At 36.2% G+C, this 20101-nt stretch overlaps 1 protein-coding gene and 1 long non-coding RNA gene across 3 annotated transcripts; both read right to left on the bottom strand.

Moving 5' to 3' along the window:
* Nucleotides 1-1649: 1649 nt before the first annotated feature.
* On the bottom strand, nt 1650-7664 carry LOC103960316 (GATA transcription factor 26). Of its 2 annotated transcripts, none has more exons than XM_009372772.3 (8): nt 7168-7664; nt 5285-5656; nt 4435-4864; nt 3978-4050; nt 3513-3616; nt 2958-3144; nt 2764-2872; nt 1650-2225 (listed from the first exon to the last, which is right to left on the bottom strand). In XM_009372772.3, the coding sequence occupies exons 1-8, from the start codon at nt 7205-7207 to the stop codon at nt 1915-1917; spliced, it is 1626 nt and encodes a 541-aa protein (XP_009371047.2). In that variant the 5' UTR covers nt 7208-7664; the 3' UTR covers nt 1650-1914. The 2 variants fall into 2 exon arrangements, with proteins under 2 accessions (XP_009371047.2, XP_018506172.2); XM_018650656.2 differs by having other exon boundaries at nt 2958-3153; nt 7168-7663.
* A 9171-nt stretch (nt 7665-16835) lies between these two features.
* On the bottom strand, nt 16836-18072 carry LOC125480623. The gene is made up of 3 exons (XR_007260962.1): nt 17235-18072; nt 16996-17139; nt 16836-16895 (listed from the first exon to the last, which is right to left on the bottom strand). It is a non-coding gene; the product is annotated as an uncharacterized LOC125480623 (long non-coding RNA).
* Nucleotides 18073-20101: the final 2029 nt, after the last annotated feature.

Genomic DNA, 20101 nt, shown 5'->3' on the forward strand with positions numbered 1-20101 from the left:
TCATCTCCACCGCAATCATTATGGTCTCGCCTCCAGAGACCTCGGACGACGAAGATCCCATCTGCAGTGGCAGCACCAGCAACAACAGAGCGTTCCAAGACGTCTTCCAGACCCCGCCCCAAGACTCGCATCCACCGGCCTCAGATGGTATAACCCCGCTGGCGGAAGTCGATCGGAGCGACGATGATGACGATCGTCCGTACGAGGATGCCGGAGACGGTCGCGGCGTGGCCGTCCCCTCCGGTGATGGTTTTACAGATGGCCCCGCCGGTGCGGCTGCGGGTGTGGTTGATTTGGGGCGGGACACGGATCTAGGATTTTCTGAGGCGGAAACGATCGAGGTTACGGGTTTCATAGCAGAATTGGCTTCGGAACGCGGTCAATTGGAGTCGCCGTTGAAGAAATTGAGGGTTTCCGAGGACGATTTGAGGAAATCGGAGTTTCAGGCGACGGTTCCGCACAGTCACGGCTGTAATTCAGGCAAAAGTCTTGAAATTGACGGCGCCAATGAGAAGTCGAGCGAGAAAGAATTGGAGGTGAGGAAGCTGGACTCTTCTGAAGACGAGAGTGAGAGTTGTGTCGAAGAATCTGAATCGGACGGTGAGGAAGAGGAAAGCATAGAAGACATAATGAAGAGGATACCTAATGTGACTATTGAGGAGTTGCGCCGAATGGACAAGCTGTGGATGCGGCGGAAGCTGCCTCCATCGATCAGTGGGCAGACAGGGTCGAGTGCGATGGACGGCAAGGAGGGGAAGGAGGAGGTGTCTATATTGGATGTGTTGAAACTTCTGAAAAACGGTGATGATAATGGTAACAATGAGATTGGCAAATGTAGTTTTTTGGAGATAAGTAGGCGCAGAGGCATGACTTTTCCCCAACCGGTGTGGTGGCCGAAAGGCGGGTTCGGATTTGAACAAGGTGGCCAACCTTGAAGAACAGAAGCATGGCAACTGAGGTAGGACTTTTGGAAGTCGTAAGTGTGGAACCTTTTTGTGTGAACATCTTGCTCATGTATAGTGTATCATTGGGCGCATGGAACCATTTTTGTATGAACATCTTGCTTGTGTATTGGCTTGCATCTCCTTGTATTGCATGTATGTCTCACCTTCTTGGTCTTTTCTTCTATTTAAAAGGCCAAATTTGCCATGTCTTCTTCCTTTGAAGTTGCACAATTTGGAAAGGTTCATCTTTTGGAAAGAATTGACATATGTTTTGGAATATGCACTATTTGTTTGATATTGCTAAGTTTGGTCACACATCGTAATTTTCCAAAGTTTGGAATTTTCTTAGTTATTCCCGGTTGTATATTTTCGATGCCTATCTTATGACATGAACGTTTCTTCCCTTAAACCTTTAAGAATAGTAGCAAACTAACAAACCTTAGTGGAGTGAATTGTTGGATAACGAAAAAAACCTTATCGTAAACGTGTAAGTCAACAAAATTGTACAATTCGAAAAAGGCATAAAAGCCGGCAAAATGTCCACTCCTTTTACATGCACCACGCAAAGTTATTTGTTTTCTCTCACCCTTTTTCTTTTTTTTGTTCAATCAGCAACGCTAATAAGCAACAACAACCAAAGCCACCAAAATAGCATCTAACTTATTACCAAAAAAAAAAAAAAAAAAAAAAAAAGTGGAGAATTCATACAAAAACTAAGGAACTTAGCAGTTGTGCAATATAAGTTATATTACAACCTGTTTGTCAACCTATACAAAAAAAACCCACCCAAATTTCATCCCTTAAGAGTTTCAGGTTCAAAGAGTTGAAGGGGCAAAAGAGAGCAACCATCGAACCTCATTCATGTCTTGACCATTCAAAATACATGAACCCTGTCATGGCTTTTGGCCGAAGGTGTACGGTTCCTACATAGTTGTATTCATCAACATAGCATATGACATATCCAAACTTGTCAGGGATGGAGTACATGTGGGTATATCGAGCTACTACTAGTGCTTGCCTGTGGGGCACCAAAACTCATGGCTGGGTGAAGGAGCTCTGCTTGGGCAAAAGAGCCATTGGACGGAACATCAAGGAGGAGATCCTGGTCAGAACTCTCGTCAACAAAATTCATAGAATCCATTAGGAAAGAACCCCCATCAGTAGGCAATGCAAATAGGCTTTTTGGACTAAAGCAAGAACCTCCATCGTAGTCCATGGGATCCTTGTTTTCATAGCTACCCTTCATAATTATCCTTTTGGGGCTTTTCATAATCTTTGCATCTGAAATATGCAAGATAGTTAAGAATAGTTCTAATTTTTCAAAATGATGAAAATTGCATGTACAGATAGTGGTGAAGTTGCTCTTCGAGCACATGGCTATGTGAGTATGAGAGGTTTCGTACCATTTTAGTTCATTCAATGTACAGGAGTGAGCATAAGTGCGTTATTGAACCCTAATACACTACGATTGTTATCTTATAAAACATGCCTTCGTTGGAATTAGTTCCAAGAGTTCAGCAGCACTTTATGGACCCATGATACTTCGTGCACATGAAAAATACAAAACCCCCGTAATGATAACTATAGAAGTTTAATGAAAGTGAAACTCAGGATTGTGTATTCCAGCAGTCCTCCCAAGAAATGAGTGCATAGAAACAAGGGAAATTTAAAAACATGGTAGACAATCTCTTGCAAATGTTATGTTACTAAGATGTTAACTTTTGTTTGATCTTATGTAATGTTTATGTATCGAAAAGAGATATAGAGGCAAGAATTCCACCATTCAACTAAATATAAGAAAAGAGAACTTTCAGCTAACCTGGGAAACTTTGAGTCTCGTTGTCCCACAGTCTCTTGACATGTCGAAGATTACTAGATGCCATGTTAAGCCCAGAAACAACAGACTTTCCAGAGCTAGTTTTACATTTCTGTGGAAAACAATAGATAGCAACTATTGTAAATTCACTTTGAAATTCCTTTGTAATGATATTCAAATTTCAGAAAAGCTCAAACCTTGAGAAGATGATAGCGTTCAACCCATTTAGATTTTGGAGAATTGGACAATGCAAGCCTTTTCAAAGTCTTACAGTCTTCGGTTTTTACCCCCGGGAAGGAGATATCAAACACGCCTTCTGCTAGCAATTGCTGAAAGGAAGTCAAGTTTTCTCTGAATTGAGGGCTATCAAACATGCTTTTGAGGCTGCACATACTAAAAACAAACAAACCACCATGAATGTCGTTTATTATGTCAATATGTCTAACTTCTTAAATTTTCAAATATAAATTTCAACTCGGTAGCTAATCTGTCCCAAAAACATACCATAATGACATTCCACAAGTAATTAAATTTAATTTAAGCATGTGGTGATGATTTAATCATGTACCATGGGATAGTTCATATTTTAGGGATCTGGAAGCCCATATGAAGCTTGCAATGTCACATGCATTGATAAATTTCTTTTGGAATAATATATGGTTCACTGCTATACTTGTAAACTATTTGTGGATTTCGATCTTCAGTGGTTAACCACAAAATATGCTACTAAATCATACAAGAAGGTTTCTAACCTATAAGGAAATTTAACAACATCAACTGGAGGTAGATGCTTCAGTAATTGCTGTTGTTCCTCATTTGTCAATTGCCTCGTAAACTCTTCAAAAGTTAAAATATCCTGCACCAAACAAGGACTGAAACTATATAAGGGCTCAAAATTGAACGAAGGACAACTATTCAAACAGATGAATTACGAGCTTGAAAATATAATAGAAACTCCAGACGCTGTTGCCAAGAGGAAAATAGTTGTAAGTTTTACAACCTAAACATGTTTGATAAATCACAATACTGGTTAGGATGAAAATTTACACATACATGGAACAAGTCACATCACTAAGCTTTCATTAACTTGTTGAGATATGATATGGGGTACATAAATTTAACGGCGAATATTGTCATGAGGCTTATTACTCTTTAGTAACAAAAAACAAAGGAATTTGAGGGAACTGCTTTCTTTTGTAACATACAATTCAACTTACATTTAAATCTACATGACGCAGTGGTGAATTATGGTTTCCCAAGATTTGAAAGTTGTCAAGTTGAGACTTATCCCTGCAAATCCAAACGATAACAGTATTAGTTACGGTGTGAGAAATCGATTTTACATCACCTTTCTTTCTCCAAAGTATCTGCTACTTTTAACTGCATGCAGATACTTCATATACAAATTTATCACAGAAAAAGCCGTATTTCCATCCTGCTACCACTAGATACTTAAAAATGATCCATGACTCGCAAAAAGGTCGGTTACTTTGTGTTTCTAAGGTAGTTGCTTAACCAAAAGTCCTAAATTTCTTTCAGAGCTTGATAATTACAAACACCTATCAACATGTACAAAGCATTGTAGTTGAGCAATATCACTCATGTTTGTCCTTTTGACATATAATTGACAAAAACACATATCAAAGTCTGTTAAATAGTACAGGAGAGTATTACCTTTTCAGTGGTTCATGTTGCATTCCTTGTCCTGCAACATTATTCATCCTTCCAGATACAGTACTGGCCATATTGACACCCTTATTATTATGTACAAAAAGGGTTGCAGAACGGGAATAAACCTCATTTGCAAGGCACTGTTTATTATCAACCGAGATCGAGCTAGCTTCAGATTCCTCTTCTCGTGCTATTGAGTTGGGATGCCTAATCAGAACACTTCCATGGCCTATCTCAACAGAAACCATTGGCGTTTCACTCTCAAAAAGCAGATCCTCTTCAGAAGACCCGGAGAAGCAGGAAGACTGTTGTTCATGTAAAATAGTATACAGATCCTTTGTGAGCTTTTCCACAGGAGATGGCTTAAGACGGCCTATACAGGTCCTTTTCCTAGAAGGTACCATTGAGTCCCATACCATCGACTGCGCAGGACCTGGAAAAGATCACTCAAACGATTAAGAACAGTTAAGAATTATTAGGTTACGTTATGAGAGATAATTTCATGAAGGATTGGAGGCCAATCCTAGAAATAATTCAATGTGCACAAAGTATTGGCGGCCAACTGCCTGAATAAGAGATTCTGAAATCACTTGACCAGTGAATATTTTCTTTTAGTGGTTCAAAGGAGGCCTAATTAGAAAGGAGGATAAGGTTGATCTCTGATCATGGACGTGCGAGTGCTCTACCACTAAAATCTACTACATTGGGCATGAGTTTCATCCTTCTTTCACGTTCTCGGTAATTGTCACCTTAAATCTAATAAGATCGAAGTAGGCTAATTTTTCATAGATAGAAAAATCAGAGGAAAGTTCAAACATCTTTAATTGAATATTAACTGTCAAAAGTATCCAACCTGTCAAATCACTAGCATCTCCACTGCCAAATTGTGCGCAGCTCTCAGAGTTAGACACGGCAGACCCAGAACTGGATCTATTACTTTTATCTTCTTCAATTATCTTTCGGAAACCATGGGAATAATCAGAATTAACTCCTCCAATCACCATACTCTCAGGATTCTGCTTTCTTTTAACCAGTTTTATTTCTTTGTTTTTGTTTACAGATATGCTCTTCACCCTAGAAACTCTGTGATCTTCAATATCATCAGGTTCTGCTCGAGCGTGTAGAGGAGTGTAATTTACTAGTGTTCCCTTAGTCCTCCATCGAGATCCACAAGCATTGCAAAGTACTGGCTTGTCGGGTGGTCCATTGCGCCAAAGAGGAGTGCCTGTTTCAATGCCCGGTTGTCAGCATTCAACGCGCAGAAAATTACTTAATGCAGATGAAAACAGGATGTAAAGCAGCTAAATATATTTGAATGAGCCTAATTATTTCTCTTAAAATGGAAAAACTACTCGTTGCCACTTGCCATTACTCTCGAAGCATATCTATTCCAAGTTAATTGTCGTATCTATGTAACGGATAAAAAAAAAAAAAAAAAACACGCACACACAAATTGCTTTAAATAATTCACAAACGACAGATAGTGACCACGGACAAATGAAGGCTACCCTGTTTTAGTTATACTGGCAGAATTTCAAAAGGCTAATCAAGGCACAACAAGTGTGTAACGTTCAACAATCAACACCACCCTTTCCCTGTGCTCAGTACGAGTAGTAGCCCTGAAATTCACTTCTACAAAAAATGATAAAGCTACTGCCCTTGTTTACACTACTGATTATACATGACAAGACTGAACACGAACCTTACAAGTTAAACCATAGAAGACACTAAACAAAGATTTTAGTCACAGAGAAAAGATAATGGCATTTCAGAAAGAAAAAAAAAACATGGATGACGATTCATTTTATTAGGCGGAATAGAGTTGTTGGAGTTGAATTTTGAAGAGATAAGAATCTTGGAAGTCACAGCGACTACACTTGCAACAAATGCACTACAAACTAAGTTCAGAAAATGGTACAAAAACGTTCGGGAATGACAAGGAATGGTGCAACTTCAACTGGAAACTAACTCTATTACAATACATATAATTTCAAGTGCAACTTATCAGTTTCAAGGTTTAAACTTGAGAACAAGTAGCATTCAAATAGATTGACTCCACAAAATAGCGCATTGTAGAACATTTTTGAACAATTACACAGGAAACTTGACCGAAAGCTAGAGAAGCAATGCAATTACTACATAGTTGGAAACATGGTTAACAAGGAGTGTGGGAAACAACACTGTCGCTAACTTACGGAATGGATAAACAAACTGAAACATGGGCATTGCTAAACGTACATTCGTTGACATCTGAATCATTTTACAGACACAAGTATTTGCTCTGACTGGGTATTTTTGGGATCATAAGGACCTCAAGAGCAATGAGCAAGTATACAAAATCAGACATTACTCTATAGTTCCTCATTACACAACAGATTACAAACTCAATATGCATTGCAGGACATGTCGAAATTCGAGTGAGAGTCAAAACCCAATCAAAATAAGTAAAGGGTTGAAAAATGTCATTGAACACAATCAAGCTCAACCCAGTACAGCAAATTCAAATAAACAAGGATGCTGGAAGTAGTGAATTCATAGGCAAACAAAACAGGTTTTCACTTTTCGTCACGCTTTCGCAAAGTTAATCTCTTCTATTCTGTGATTCCAATTCATTTCTGTGCATAACAACCAGTTACAAAATATATGCTCCGAACAACAATTGAAATGAAACCCAATTTTTTTTCAGTGCTCAAAATTAAAAGAGCAAAAAGAAAAAATGGAGAAACAAGAACTCACTTGTGACTCCACAGTGATAGCAAGGTCCTTGCTTGCCCATGTCTCTCTCTCTTTTACTCAACTCAAAAAAATACTAAATTCAACCAAATTTTACAGAAAGAAAAAAAAGAGGAAATTTATTGGGCTAAAAAGTGAAAAATAATCAAAATTTGTACAAAAATAAGATGATTATTCTCTCCAACTTTTTTTTGGTGGCATACAATACCAGTGAGCTTTTCTGCAGCAAACCCAGAGAGAGATTGCAGAAGAAAGCAAAAGCCAAAAGACCCAGAAGAGTTTTATGTCTTTTAGTCCCAAAAATTCACAGAAAATATGGAAAACAAGGAAAATTCAGGGATTTTTTAGATGGGGTTTTAGCTGGGAATCTGTACAATCCAATGGAAGAGAAAAGATCATTACAGGAATCTCATAAATGGTTGTGAAAAGGGAAGATGAAATGTGAGAGAGAGAGAAAGAGAGAGAGAGAGAGGAAAGAGAGGTTGAGTTGTGTGTTTGTGTTGTTGTATTGTATATGAAGTAAATGTTGAGCTTTCTTTTCTTTGCTTAAATTTTTTTTTTTTTTTTTTTTTTTGTTTTTGGACATTGAAAGATTTCTTCAACCTTTTTATTACCAGTTAAAAAAAAAAGGAGGAATTAAATCTTTTTGTTTTAATTATTTTTAACCAGTAATTGTTGTGATATGAGGGGTAAAAGTAAAGACATATTATTATTGCATATTTCCTGTTGACTACAGCCATAAAAATCTTTGCTTCCACACAAAATTTGAAAAACAATTTGACTAGAGAAATAAAATTAATAAGAAAAAATAAGGAAAAAGATAAGCGGTAGCCAATAAGAAAAAAAAACGAAAAAATAAAGAAACAAAAAGAGTCTGTTTGACATTTTATTTTCTTCCTCATTCCATTTCTTTCGCTTTTTGTTTGAGAAATGAATTACATCAAGAGAGAATAGAAAACAAAATTAAAAGCGAAAGGTAAAAATTGTGAAATCAAAAACCATTCCGCTTCGATTTTTATTTTGTACTCAATTTTTTGGTATTTTATGTGTTTGTGAATTGCGATGACATGATGCTGATGATATTAGTATGTTTCTTTATTATACAAGATAGTAAATTCCAAAATAACCTGTCACACTACCATTGGTAATCACAACAGTAACCTCTCACCTTAAATTTAGGGCAAAATGTTAAATGAGGGCCCCGTCAGATGTTAGCCACGTGGCTTAATTTTTGTAATCCGACGGTGATGTAGAAGCTGTCAACTGTTACTGTTTCTGGTGGTCACAGAATGTAATCTACAGAACCCAAAATGCAAAAGCACTACCGCATAAAAGGGAAATTTCCGGTTTATTTCAGAAAAGTCTCCCTCTTTTTATTTTTATTTTCTTGTTTAATACTTTTATTTAATTTTCTCAAAAAAAACATACTTTTATTTAATTAATTTCGATTTTTTGTGAAAAATAAAGAAGACAGAATTATACAGTTCCATGATGCATAGTGGGTATCTCATGAATTGGACTCATTTGGTGCCATGTGGTCTCTTTTATTTAATTAATTTTTTGTTAGCTATGGGCCCTGTTAGATCTAATTTGTACAACATGAACGGGTACACCACTACGATGACGTTTCAATACAATAATTTGATTGAGTTATCTTACCACATGATATCTTGTTATACGAATGTAATGTCACCGTGACGATGAACTCAATCTATTTAACTCTTTCTAAATAAGTATGGGAAACTTTGCCGTCTCTTTTGGGTCAATCGTTGGGAGCAACATTGGCCATCTGATTGCCTGGTCCGTCCTTCAAAAGATTTTGACCTGTGCCCAACTTATACGCACAAACCACGCCCTGTTGAAATCATGTTCTAATCCGACGGCTTAGGACCATATATTCTAAGATGCACATAAGATTAGAGAAATTCAACTCTCCAAATCCTAATGACCAATTCCATTAAGTTTTTTCTTAAATGAATAGAAATATCCCCCTTCATTTGTAATTATAACTTATTGACAAAGAAAGAAATTATTTTCATAAATTAAGTAGTAAGAAAAGGAAGGTTACAGTGAAGTAGTTTATGAATGAGTGAATATAATTCAAGTAGTGTTTGTCTGTATGGACATGTTAAACATGAATTACTGATCAACATTTAGTCCGAAACGTGAAAGCTAACACAACTCAATGACTCAATATGCATCAAGTGCTCACAAACTAGCACAACTCGTAAACCAATGGTTCACGAACGGCATGTATCCAGTAAAATCTTATTGGAAAAACTTATTGTTAGTTTAGATGTGTACTTTTATTTATTTATAAAATGATAGTGAAAGAGTGTTCATAATCACTTTTATAAGCTTGCTTGGAAGCATATGTGTGCTTTCAGTTTGGTATACATCGAACCTTTTAATCAGATTGAATCCGTGAATCAAGGCCCTTCATTTTATCAATCGGACTCAATGAGAAAAACTCTCCATCCAATAATCCTCACCCTCTGATTCTCAAACTTCCCTTAACACAATACATCTTACCTACTCCATGTTTTCTACAATCTTTTCTCAGTGTGCAATAAACAATGTGGATTTGGTTATGCTACCTTGTCACCTTAAAGAGAAATTCTACCATTAAACACCCGAGTTAAGAATGACTTATATGACATGAGTACATAGTTATTGTAGTGTTTCATGTCAAGAATAAAACGCAATATGTAAGTTTTTTTTCACATAAAATTATATCATTGGCACAAGACGCTACAATGACAATATATTGATGGAATGTAAGTTGCTTTCTCCCATAACACGTGATTGTGTTGTGTGGCACTACTCATAGAAACAACAAACCCCCTTGTATTTGGTTTCACCCACCATAAGTTGGACTTATCCAAGTCAGTTTGATGCCATATGAAGGTACATGCACATAAAAACTCCTTCATATTGATAAGAGATTCTTTCATGTCATAGTTTATAACGTGCCATTGTCTATTAGACAAATAATGCACTTTTTTTAGGAAACTTTAATGAAAAACTCTCGGTACTATTCATTTTAACGAAAAACCACATTTTTACACTAAAAAGTCAATTCTGATACTATTCACCTTACCCTTTATTTTGTCTTTATCGTTAAAACTCAAAGTTTTCAAGCCATTTTCATTAGTTTTCCCTTTTTTTTTATAACACGTGGCACATAATTGTTGAACAATGACACTTATGTGACTAAGGGGGTGTAGTTTATTAAGATTTATATCGACTTTTGTTGAGTTTTATAAATTCACAGATTTAAGTAGACTTTTACTGACTATTATAAACGTTTTAAAACCTCATAGACTTTAATGATTTACTTTTGTGGAAAAGAATGAGTTAAATGATGGACTTTACCAGAATTTTAGAGAGTTTAGTGCTAGAACTTTTTAGAATTCTAGTTGTCATAGACTTTTAATGACCAATTTATTGATAAGCTTTATTTTTTCTAAGTTTTTACTATTGAAATGGTGATGATGACCATGACAAAGTAGTCTTATGAGGTGGTGGTGACAACGATAGTGGGGGAAGTGTCACGTGGTGATGATCAGCAAGATGGTGGTAGTAAAGTTGGTGTCTTTAGTGGCGTTAATCATAATATGGGTGTTGATTGTGGTGGCGAGGTGTTGTTGGGGTGGTGGAGGAGTAAGGATATGGGTTTGGTGATTGGGTGGTGATGACGATGGTAGAGGCGGTGGTCACGGTGATGGTGGTGTCGGTAGTGGTCATAGTAGAATTGGCAATGATGCTCATAGTAGTGACGGTGGTGGTGGAGATGGTGACAGTGGTGCTTGTAGGAGTGGAGGAGTGGTCATGGTAAGGTGGTGTTGGCGAGATGGTGGTGGAAGTGGTAATAATAATAGTTATTGCATAGTGGTGGGCAGTGAAGTTTATCATTAGAGAATTGAGAAATAATGAAATCGATCAATATCTTAGGAGTAGAGGTTGAATTTGTTATGATGGCAAAAAATTTACCATAAAAGCACTAAAAGTCCATCAAAACTCGATTCAATACGTGATGACTTTTATTGGCTCACTAAAACTCTATTTTGAGTGCACCTAGATTTCAGAGTCAAGCAAATTCCCTCAAACTCCACATACAGTACACCCCATAAAATTTGATTGGATGAGAAAATGTGCTATATTACACTAATGGGGATTTTGCACAAGTACCACCTGAGCTTGCAAGCATGTGCACCAATACCACCTAAACTTTCAATTTTTAATTTTTACCACCTAGATTCTCTCTTAACTGTTGGAATCTACCACCTTCATTAAAACATGCCAGGCGCCCGTCTTGTGGAGATGTATATTTGTCAATTTATTTCCTAGAGATTGCTGGAATCAATTTGTACAAAGGCAAAAGACATTTTTTTTGTAGCAGCATTAGAATCAGGTCATGAACAGAAAGAGTGAAGTTAGATTCAAGTTTGATTTTGTCGAGAGTTGTTGAAGGATTGAAGTGAAAATTGATTGCTAGCATCTACATTGGCATTAAGTGAAGAGGGTGGAGTGTAATGAGTTCAGATTTGGGTAGAAAATTGTGTATTTTATGTTGTTTTTAAGTTTTATGGAATGAAAAGTATCATGCATAGAAATTATGCAAAAATCTAGTCTTTCGTTTACAGTGAGTCCAGATATTTTTTGCAAGTCAGCAAGTGAGTGTGTGATTCATATTAATTATTTAAATATTAATTTTTCAAATGCTTGTGGAGGGAATTACAGAATTGGGGCTATATTAACCCCCAATTTTGGAGTCATATTGACTCAGGCGGTTTATCTTAGAGCCAATTTGATTCTTGCCAGCCCCATGAAGTTAATTGATAAAAATATCCCTACAGGTTACATATGTTTTAATAGCAAAATGTAACCAAATCATTTAGTTGCGGTTCGGTTCGGTTTTAAACGGTTTTGGTTTTGGTTTCAAACCATTTACAAACTAAATGCTTTATGCCATTAATACAACCCAATTGATAAAAAAAAAAAAAAAAAAAAAAAGAAGCATGATCACTATACTAAAATTCAACTTGACTATTATAAACGTTTTAAAACTTCATAGACTTTTACTTTGTAAAAAAGAATTTGAATGATAAACTTTACCATAATTTTAGAGAGTTTAATGCTAGAACATTTTAGAATTCAATGGATTGTCATGGACTTTTTAATGACCAATTTATTAATAAGCATTATTATTTTTTATGTTTTTACTATTGAGATGGAGATGATGACCATGACAAAGTAGTTTTATGAGGTGGGGGTGGCAATGATAGTGGTGGAAGTGTCAGTTGTGATTATCAACAAGAAGCTGGTAGTAAAGTTGATGCCTTTAGTGGCGGCGATCACAATAGGGGTGCTAATTGTGGTGGCAGGGTTGTTGGGGGTGGTGGAGGAGTAGGGATGTGGGTTTAGGGGATGGGGTGGTGATGACGATAGTAGAGGTGGCCGTCATGATGATGGTGGTGTCAATGCTAGTTATAATATGGTTGGCGACGATACTCATGGAAGTGATGGTGGTGGTGGCAATGGTGATAGTGGTGGTTGTAGGGGTGGAGGAGTGGTCACGTTAAGGCGGTGTTGGCATTGTAGTGGTTGTGGGGGTGGAGGTGTGGTCACGGTAAGGCAGTGTTGGCGAGATGGTTGTGGAAGTGGAAATACAATTGCTTTATTTTGCAAGTAAATTAATTTTGAATCAAATAACATTTCTTCATTATGTGGGTATTTTATTTTGTCTGTATCATCATATATATTGGGCACATTTTATTATTATATGTACAAATAATAGGTAAACTAGTATTGAATAAAATAATAACATTTTTTTATGTAGGTATATTATTCTGCATATATTTGGGTTTGCTTTATTATGTAGGTAAATTATTTTGCATGAATTTTTATGTATATCATGCACATTTTTTGTTGTTGTTATATATATATGTGTGTGTGTGAAATAATTTACCAACATTTATATGTACAATATAATTTTATTGACTTAACTAAGCATGTATTACTACATTTATTAGGCATGATTTATTGTTATTATATATTATGCAATGAATTTATTATTTTTTTATTTTTGTAAAATCATTAATTCTCCCTTACAATTTGTATGGAATTAATTGTGTAAATCAAACATTCAAATAGGGGTGTTTTGGGCATTGAAATTTTTTAAATGTGTAAAGTTAAATATAATTAATAAATTTGCTGATGTGGAATCTAGTCAATAGGTTTTATTCCAGTAAAAAACTTATGTCGGGTTTTATGTGGAGAAAAATAAGTTTCAGGGACTAAAGTCATATTTTCAGTAATAATAATAGTCATTGCATTATGGTGGGCAATGAAGTTTATCATTAGAAAATTGAGAAACAATGAAATCCATCAAAATCTTAGTGGGGAGGTTGAATTTGATATGATGACAACAAATTTACCATAAAAACACTAAAAGTCCATCAAAATCCAAGAATTTTTAGATCCTTACAATGAATAAAATTTTAAATACACCTGAAATTTTTAGACACACAAAAAGTCATAATTAAGTACCACAAAAATTTTATAGACTTTTTATAAGTCATAAAAAGTCTTTATTCAATACATGATGACTTTTATTAACTCCGTAAAACTTTATATTGAATATATCTGGATTTCAGAATCAAGCAGAGCCCCTCAAACTCCAAATACAATACACCCCTAAAAATTGTTTGAATGAGAAAATGTGCTATATTAAATTAATGAGGATTTTGCACAAGTACTATCTGAACTTGCAAACATGTTTGCCAATACCACCTAAACTTTCAATTTTTAATTTTTACCACCTAAATTCTCTTAATTGTTGGAATTTACCACCTACGTTATTTTCTATTCAGATTTTCGTTAAAACATGTTAGGCGCCCCTCATGTGGAGGTATATTTTTGTCCCCATTTACTTCCTAGAGCTCGCCAGGATCAATTTGTATGAAGGCAAAATGCATTTTTTTGTAGCAACATTAGAGTCAGATAATGAACAGAAAAGGAGAAGTTGATTCAAGTTTGATTTTGTTAATATTTGTTGAAGAATTGAAGTGCAAATTGATTGTTGGATCTACATTGGCATTAAGTGAAGAGAGGTGGAGGATAATGAGTGCATTATCACTAAACTAAAATTCAACTTGAAATAAAGTTCAACACCAAAATACCTTATGACATTACTTTAGTACAACCCAGTTGAAAAAGTTAAGCTTACCGAACTAAAACTAAAGTTCAAACAAACTTCAACATCAAAATGCCTGAAAAAAAATAAAATTGTTCATGCAAAATAGTGCTTTAACTTTTCAAGCACTATTTTGCATCATTCAACCTTTCTCTTTCCCTTTCTTTTTGGACGCTTAATCTTTGAAGATTGAGGAGGCCCTTGAGCTTGTGAACGGGCTTGATAAGGTGATACTTGGGAAGACTTTGGACCATGTGAAAGTGAAACCGATGGATGAGAAGTCATTGAACCTTGTGAACTAGAAGCTTGAGATTATCTTGGAGCTTGTAATTGTGGTTGTTGATTAAGAGTAAGACAGATCTGGCATTCATGTCGTGTTTTCCATGTTCGTGTCGTTTTCATGACATATCGTATCCTGTAACACTCATTAAAGTAAATGGATAATATGACCCGACTCAAAATCGATCCGTTAATATTATCAGGTAATATGATCCGACCCGTTACCCGTTAAAGAAAATATATTTTAAATCAATAAATAATGAAAAACATAATTTGACCCCAAACAAATGGAAAACATAATATTTATATGCATACAACACTATCACGTAAATATTACTTCAAAATATTAAAATAAAAAAAAAAGGAATTTATCTTTCAAGTATTACATTCTCCAAAATAAGAGCATAATGAAAAAAATATTAGTATATTACTACAAAATACCAAATGTTAAAGAATATGTAAAATGAATGAAGTTGCGTTTCAAGGTTGAGAAACCTTGTACATTTATATATGCTTTCACATTTTTTAGACTTGTACATTAATGATTATGAATTTTATTTATTTCGAACTCTCTTAAAATATTATTCATGAGGTTTGTATGGTTTTAAAAATTTAAACGATGTTGTACCTATACTTAAAGCGTAGAGAATTGATCACGAGCGTTTGCATATTTTTTCACATCGTTCGTACTTGTAAATTAATTATTATAATTTGTAATGTGTTTGGTATTTTTAAATTACTTGATATTTTTACTTTTAGTGTGTTTTATAAATTTTCATATCACTCTTGGCCTATACTATACTATAAAAATTAATAAATAAATAAAATTTAAATGTTTTAAATTTATATAGAATAATACAATAATACATATTTAATACAATATATGACACACCCCGTCCCGAAGGAGGGCATGCTGGCCGTCACGTGAGAGTGACGTAACCATTTGCACAGTACGGAAGCTTTAAAGATACAATTTCTAAGATGAAACACCCAAAGGTGAGTCCTAATTTTTGGCCATTCTGTCAGAACACCGTTGAATTTCCTCGTAGTCACCACACCTTTTCAATTCTTGAACCTGGAGGGGCGCAAAACAAAGTTGAGTGGGTCAGCAAAACGAACTTATTCAAAACCTTCTTTTCTCTTTGAATATACTAACCCCTCGCCGTAAAACAAATATAGTTTCCCAGAAAATAAACATATATACGTATGTATAGATATGCCAGTCATGCTCAAAGATATATCAATCATGCTTGCAATATGCCATTCATGCTCGAGAATATGCCACAACAGAATCTCATAATCAAATGTAAATGCTCAAGCATAATTCACATCAATAACATATAATCTGGCAGCCGGGAGTCACCTAACGTGACATGTACCGCTGCATATAGAGCTCCAATCTCAACTCATCATCTGAATCTGCACACGAGTCGGAACCACCTAACGTGGTCTGTACGACAAGACTGGGTGTAATATATACGCTCTAGTGCTACGATCACGTGAAGACTGTGCGAATAATCGCGGGTCACCTACGAGTCGGAACCACCTAATGTGGTCTGTACGACAAGGCTTGCACCTAACTTGGATCCAAGGCGAGCGTGTGGTGCTGGTGAACATCACGTGAAGGACTGTGCCCTGGCCCTGGGCGGGAGCACTAACACCGGGGTGCAGATTATGAGCTCTCTAAACATCTCAACTACTAATATTGCATACCAACATGAATACCACTTACCTGGCACTTACCTGGGCCTCCTCAGCACCATGCAACAGTATGCATAATTATGGTAATGCACATATTAAAATATGATGCATATATGACAGGATATTTAATTCGTATTTCTTTTAAAAATACGTTTTCTGGGAAATACGTCAAGCATACGTATATATATATATACTGAAAAATAACTGCCCACTCACATATCACATCGACGTCTCGTAGGTCCCTGAGCCTCCCCTAGATTGGTTACATTCTTCCTCTGTATAATTTTCACCTATACAAAAAGTAACCAAATTGACGTTATTTAACACGCATACACCAAACATTCGTCCATAACTTTCTCATACGTTACTCAATTTGGGTGTATGAATATACCACGGTGATCTACACGACGTCACGAACGCGTGACAATTTTCAGAACTCAATTTGGAGCTCTCACGCGCCCCCACGCGCACTGTTCACGCGCTGCCCACGCGCGCGTCTTCTTCCTCGCGTCGCCGGACTGGTTTCGCCGGAAATAGTGTTTTGCCGGAATTTCTGGGTAAATTTCAAAGTGTCATAACTTCTTCATTTCTTAACCATTTTCAACGTACTATATATCAAAATGAAGGTATTGACGAGACGAACACATCCATACCTGTCTCGACCCCTAACTCGCCGTGGTTTCGCCGGAAAAAGCCCCGACAGCTCCGGCCAACTTTGAACACGACGATCCCGACGTCCAAACTTCTCCAACGAAGTACTCCGAGGCTCCTTGGGACCTCACTAACACATCTACAAGCTTCAAAAGTCCAAAAACTAACTAGATTAATCTTTCATGAACAGTACTCGAAATCGGAATACCTCGAATCGACACGAAAACGAAGGATTTCTCACCTGAAAATGGTATGGTTGCACTCGTACGAGCTTCACGAGTTCGATGGTGTCCTTAGTTTCTTCGATCCATCAAGGTTTGGGTGATTTGTGTGTTGTCCGTACGTTTTTGAAGAAAGAAGGAGGAAGAACGGAGCTTGGGAGAGAGAGAGAGAGAAGTGACAGAAAAGAGACAGAGGGAGAGGAAAACACGGGAGAGTGAAACGGGGTGTATGAGTGTGTGTGTGGTCCTACAACACCACACAACACAAAACTACACGTAAAATAACGAACTAGGGGTAAAATTTGTAATTTCAAATGTACGTTTCGATATTTCCGGGACGGGATGTCACAACCTACCCTCCTTAATAGAATTTCGTCCCGAAATTCAAAACAACCAATCAACAACCCCTAGTGGTCAAAGAACAATCTAGAATACAAATTCCTCGTCTGATCTTCTGTCTCCCATGTAGCTTCCTCGACTGACTGATTTCTCCACAAATTCTTTACCAATTACACTGTCTTAATTCTCAATACATTCTTTTTCCAATCCAAGGTCGTCCTTGGTTCCTCAACCAGTCTAATCCGGATTAATTCTCAATAGTTGCACCGGAACTCCATGTGACGAATCTGCCACCTAGTGACAACACATCGAAATATAATACATTATGCACCTTAGTCAATTCTGAAGACATCACCACTTGTATGCAACTTCATCGATTCCTTTAGTGGTCAAAAACGGTCTGATGTGTTTAAGACTTATTTTGTCTCCTTTCCAAATCTCACTATTTCTTTTCGTGATGAAATTTCTAAAAATGTTGAATCATGAAACACATCATGCTCTTACAATAACTCTGGAAGTAATTCAAGCAACTTCGCTTACTCTTCGATGATCACATAAAGTCCGATGTACTTAGGACTTAATTTGCTTTCCTTTCCAAGCCGTATCATTCTTTTCTAAAGTGAAAACTTCAAAATTATAAGATCATCTACGTTAAACACTCGATTAGTGACATGTTCAACTCTTAATCTCTTTTGCCATTCTTGGCTACTCTCAGGTTAAACTTAATCACCTGAATACTTTGAGAAGACTTATCCATAGTTTCAGGGCCTACCAAAACTCTTTCGTGATCGAATCTTCTCTATCCAGAAGCATTTCTTCCACAAATCAACAAAAATCGACACATTTCATGGTCCTTATGGCGTTACATCGGAAACTGCACAACCAACATACTTAAGAAACTCAGCAGTTCCGTAACCCAAATCTCTTCTCCATAAAACATATAAGTACTGTTGCACTGTGGTTGTTACTCAACACTGGAGTAAATGTACTAACTTGGTACATTGATCAACTATCACTTCAAGTTCAATCATAACCATCCTATTCTCGAACTCAGCAATCTTTCTTTTTCCCTTCTTTCTTTACCTTGGTTAATTCTTAATTTTCGTCGTTAACCATTTGAGTCTTGAGTACGACCTTACTAAAAAGACTTAACTTGAAAATTAGCAATTACAACTTCTTCTCAAACTTCCATTCTCAACTTTACTTCAGTTGATTTCCAATCCACAAGAAGACAATCTTAGCAAGCGTGCCAGACATTAATTCTTACCACTGTCTTTTCACCAAGTGCATCAGCTAGAACAATTTTATGATCACCCTGGTCGTACAATCATGTTCATTAAACAATTCAATCCACCTTCGCTGCCTCATATCAAAATCCTTCCAAGTAATGGATATTGGAGACTTTTTGGATTCGTAAAAATCTTGCATTCTTACCACAAATAATGTCTTCATAACTTCACAGCAAGAATGGTAATCATGATTTCCAAATCACCAGTAGGGTAATTCATTTCATGAGGTTCCTTTTGTCGTGAAACGTATGTAATCACCCTAACATTTGCATCAACATGCATCCAATACCATTCAAGAAACATCACTAAAAATTTATGATTACCACTATTCTCTGGGAATACTAAAATACGTGCATGAGTGAGGAAATACTTCAGTTGTTGAATCCTTTGCTCACAATTTCCTTCCCACTCATACATAACCTCTTTTCTCAACAATCTCGTCAATGACAAAGCAATGACTGAAAAATCTTTCACGAACCGTCCATGATAGCTTGTTAAGCTAGGATAACTCCAAATCCCAATCACGATTCGTGGTTGTTCTAAATTCTCAATTTCTGCTACCTTTTATGAATTCACTTGAATACCTGAAGCAGATATAACATATCTCAAAAATGCTACTTGATTCATCCAGCATTGGCATTTGCTAAGCTTAGCATATAATTGACGTTCCCTCGATCTTTGCAATACCAATTTAAGATGTTTAGCATACTTTGCTCTTGTCTTATCAATCTTTTCAATAGCAACAACAACAAATCGGTCTAGATATCATTGGAATACTTTATTCATCAAATTCATAAAGTAGTAGATGCATTCATCACTCCGAATGGCATCACCAAAACTTGAAATGACCTTAACGAATCCTGAAAGTTATCATAAGGGCATCCTCACCGATAATCTTCAACTAATAATATCCAGACCTCAAATCAAACTTAGAAAATATACAACCACCTAGAAGCTGATCAAACAACCATCAATGTGAGATTACGAATAACGGTTTTCAATTGTTACTCGATTCAACTGCTTATAATCAAAGCACAGCCTTAACGTCTATTTTCTTTCTCACCAATAAACTGGGGTTCCCCCAACGTAATGTACTAGGTTGAATAAAAACCTTTATCAACCAATTTCCAATTCTCTTAGTTCAAAAGGCAACATTCTATAATATAAGGTTTGTACCTGGAGATAAATCAATAGTGAACTTTACATCTTTGACTGGCGGCAATCCAGGTAAATTCTCAGGGAAAATGTCAGGTAAATGT

This window comes from the organism of the source record quoted next, unplaced genomic scaffold (genome assembly GCF_019419815.1).
Source record: "Pyrus x bretschneideri cultivar Hongxiangsu unplaced genomic scaffold, Pyrus_bretschneideri_v1 Contig34, whole genome shotgun sequence".
NCBI lineage: Eukaryota > Viridiplantae > Streptophyta > Magnoliopsida > Rosales > Rosaceae > Pyrus > Pyrus x bretschneideri.

What these genes read in the sequence shown, in the direction of transcription:
- LOC103960316 (XM_018650656.2), bottom strand. Translation starts at nt 7,207, where the DNA reads ATGGGCAAGCAAGGACCTTGCTATCACTGTGGAGTCACAA. An exon ending in CTATCACTGTGGAGTCACAA is followed by an intron (nt 5,657 to 7,167) that starts GTGAGTTCTTGT and finishes GCATTGAAACAG; the next exon opens with GCACTCCTCTTTGGCGCAAT. An exon ending in TGCGTCATGTAGATTTAAAT is followed by an intron (nt 3,617 to 3,977) that starts GTAAGTTGAATT and finishes TGTTTGGTGCAG; the next exon opens with GATATTTTAACTTTTGAAGA.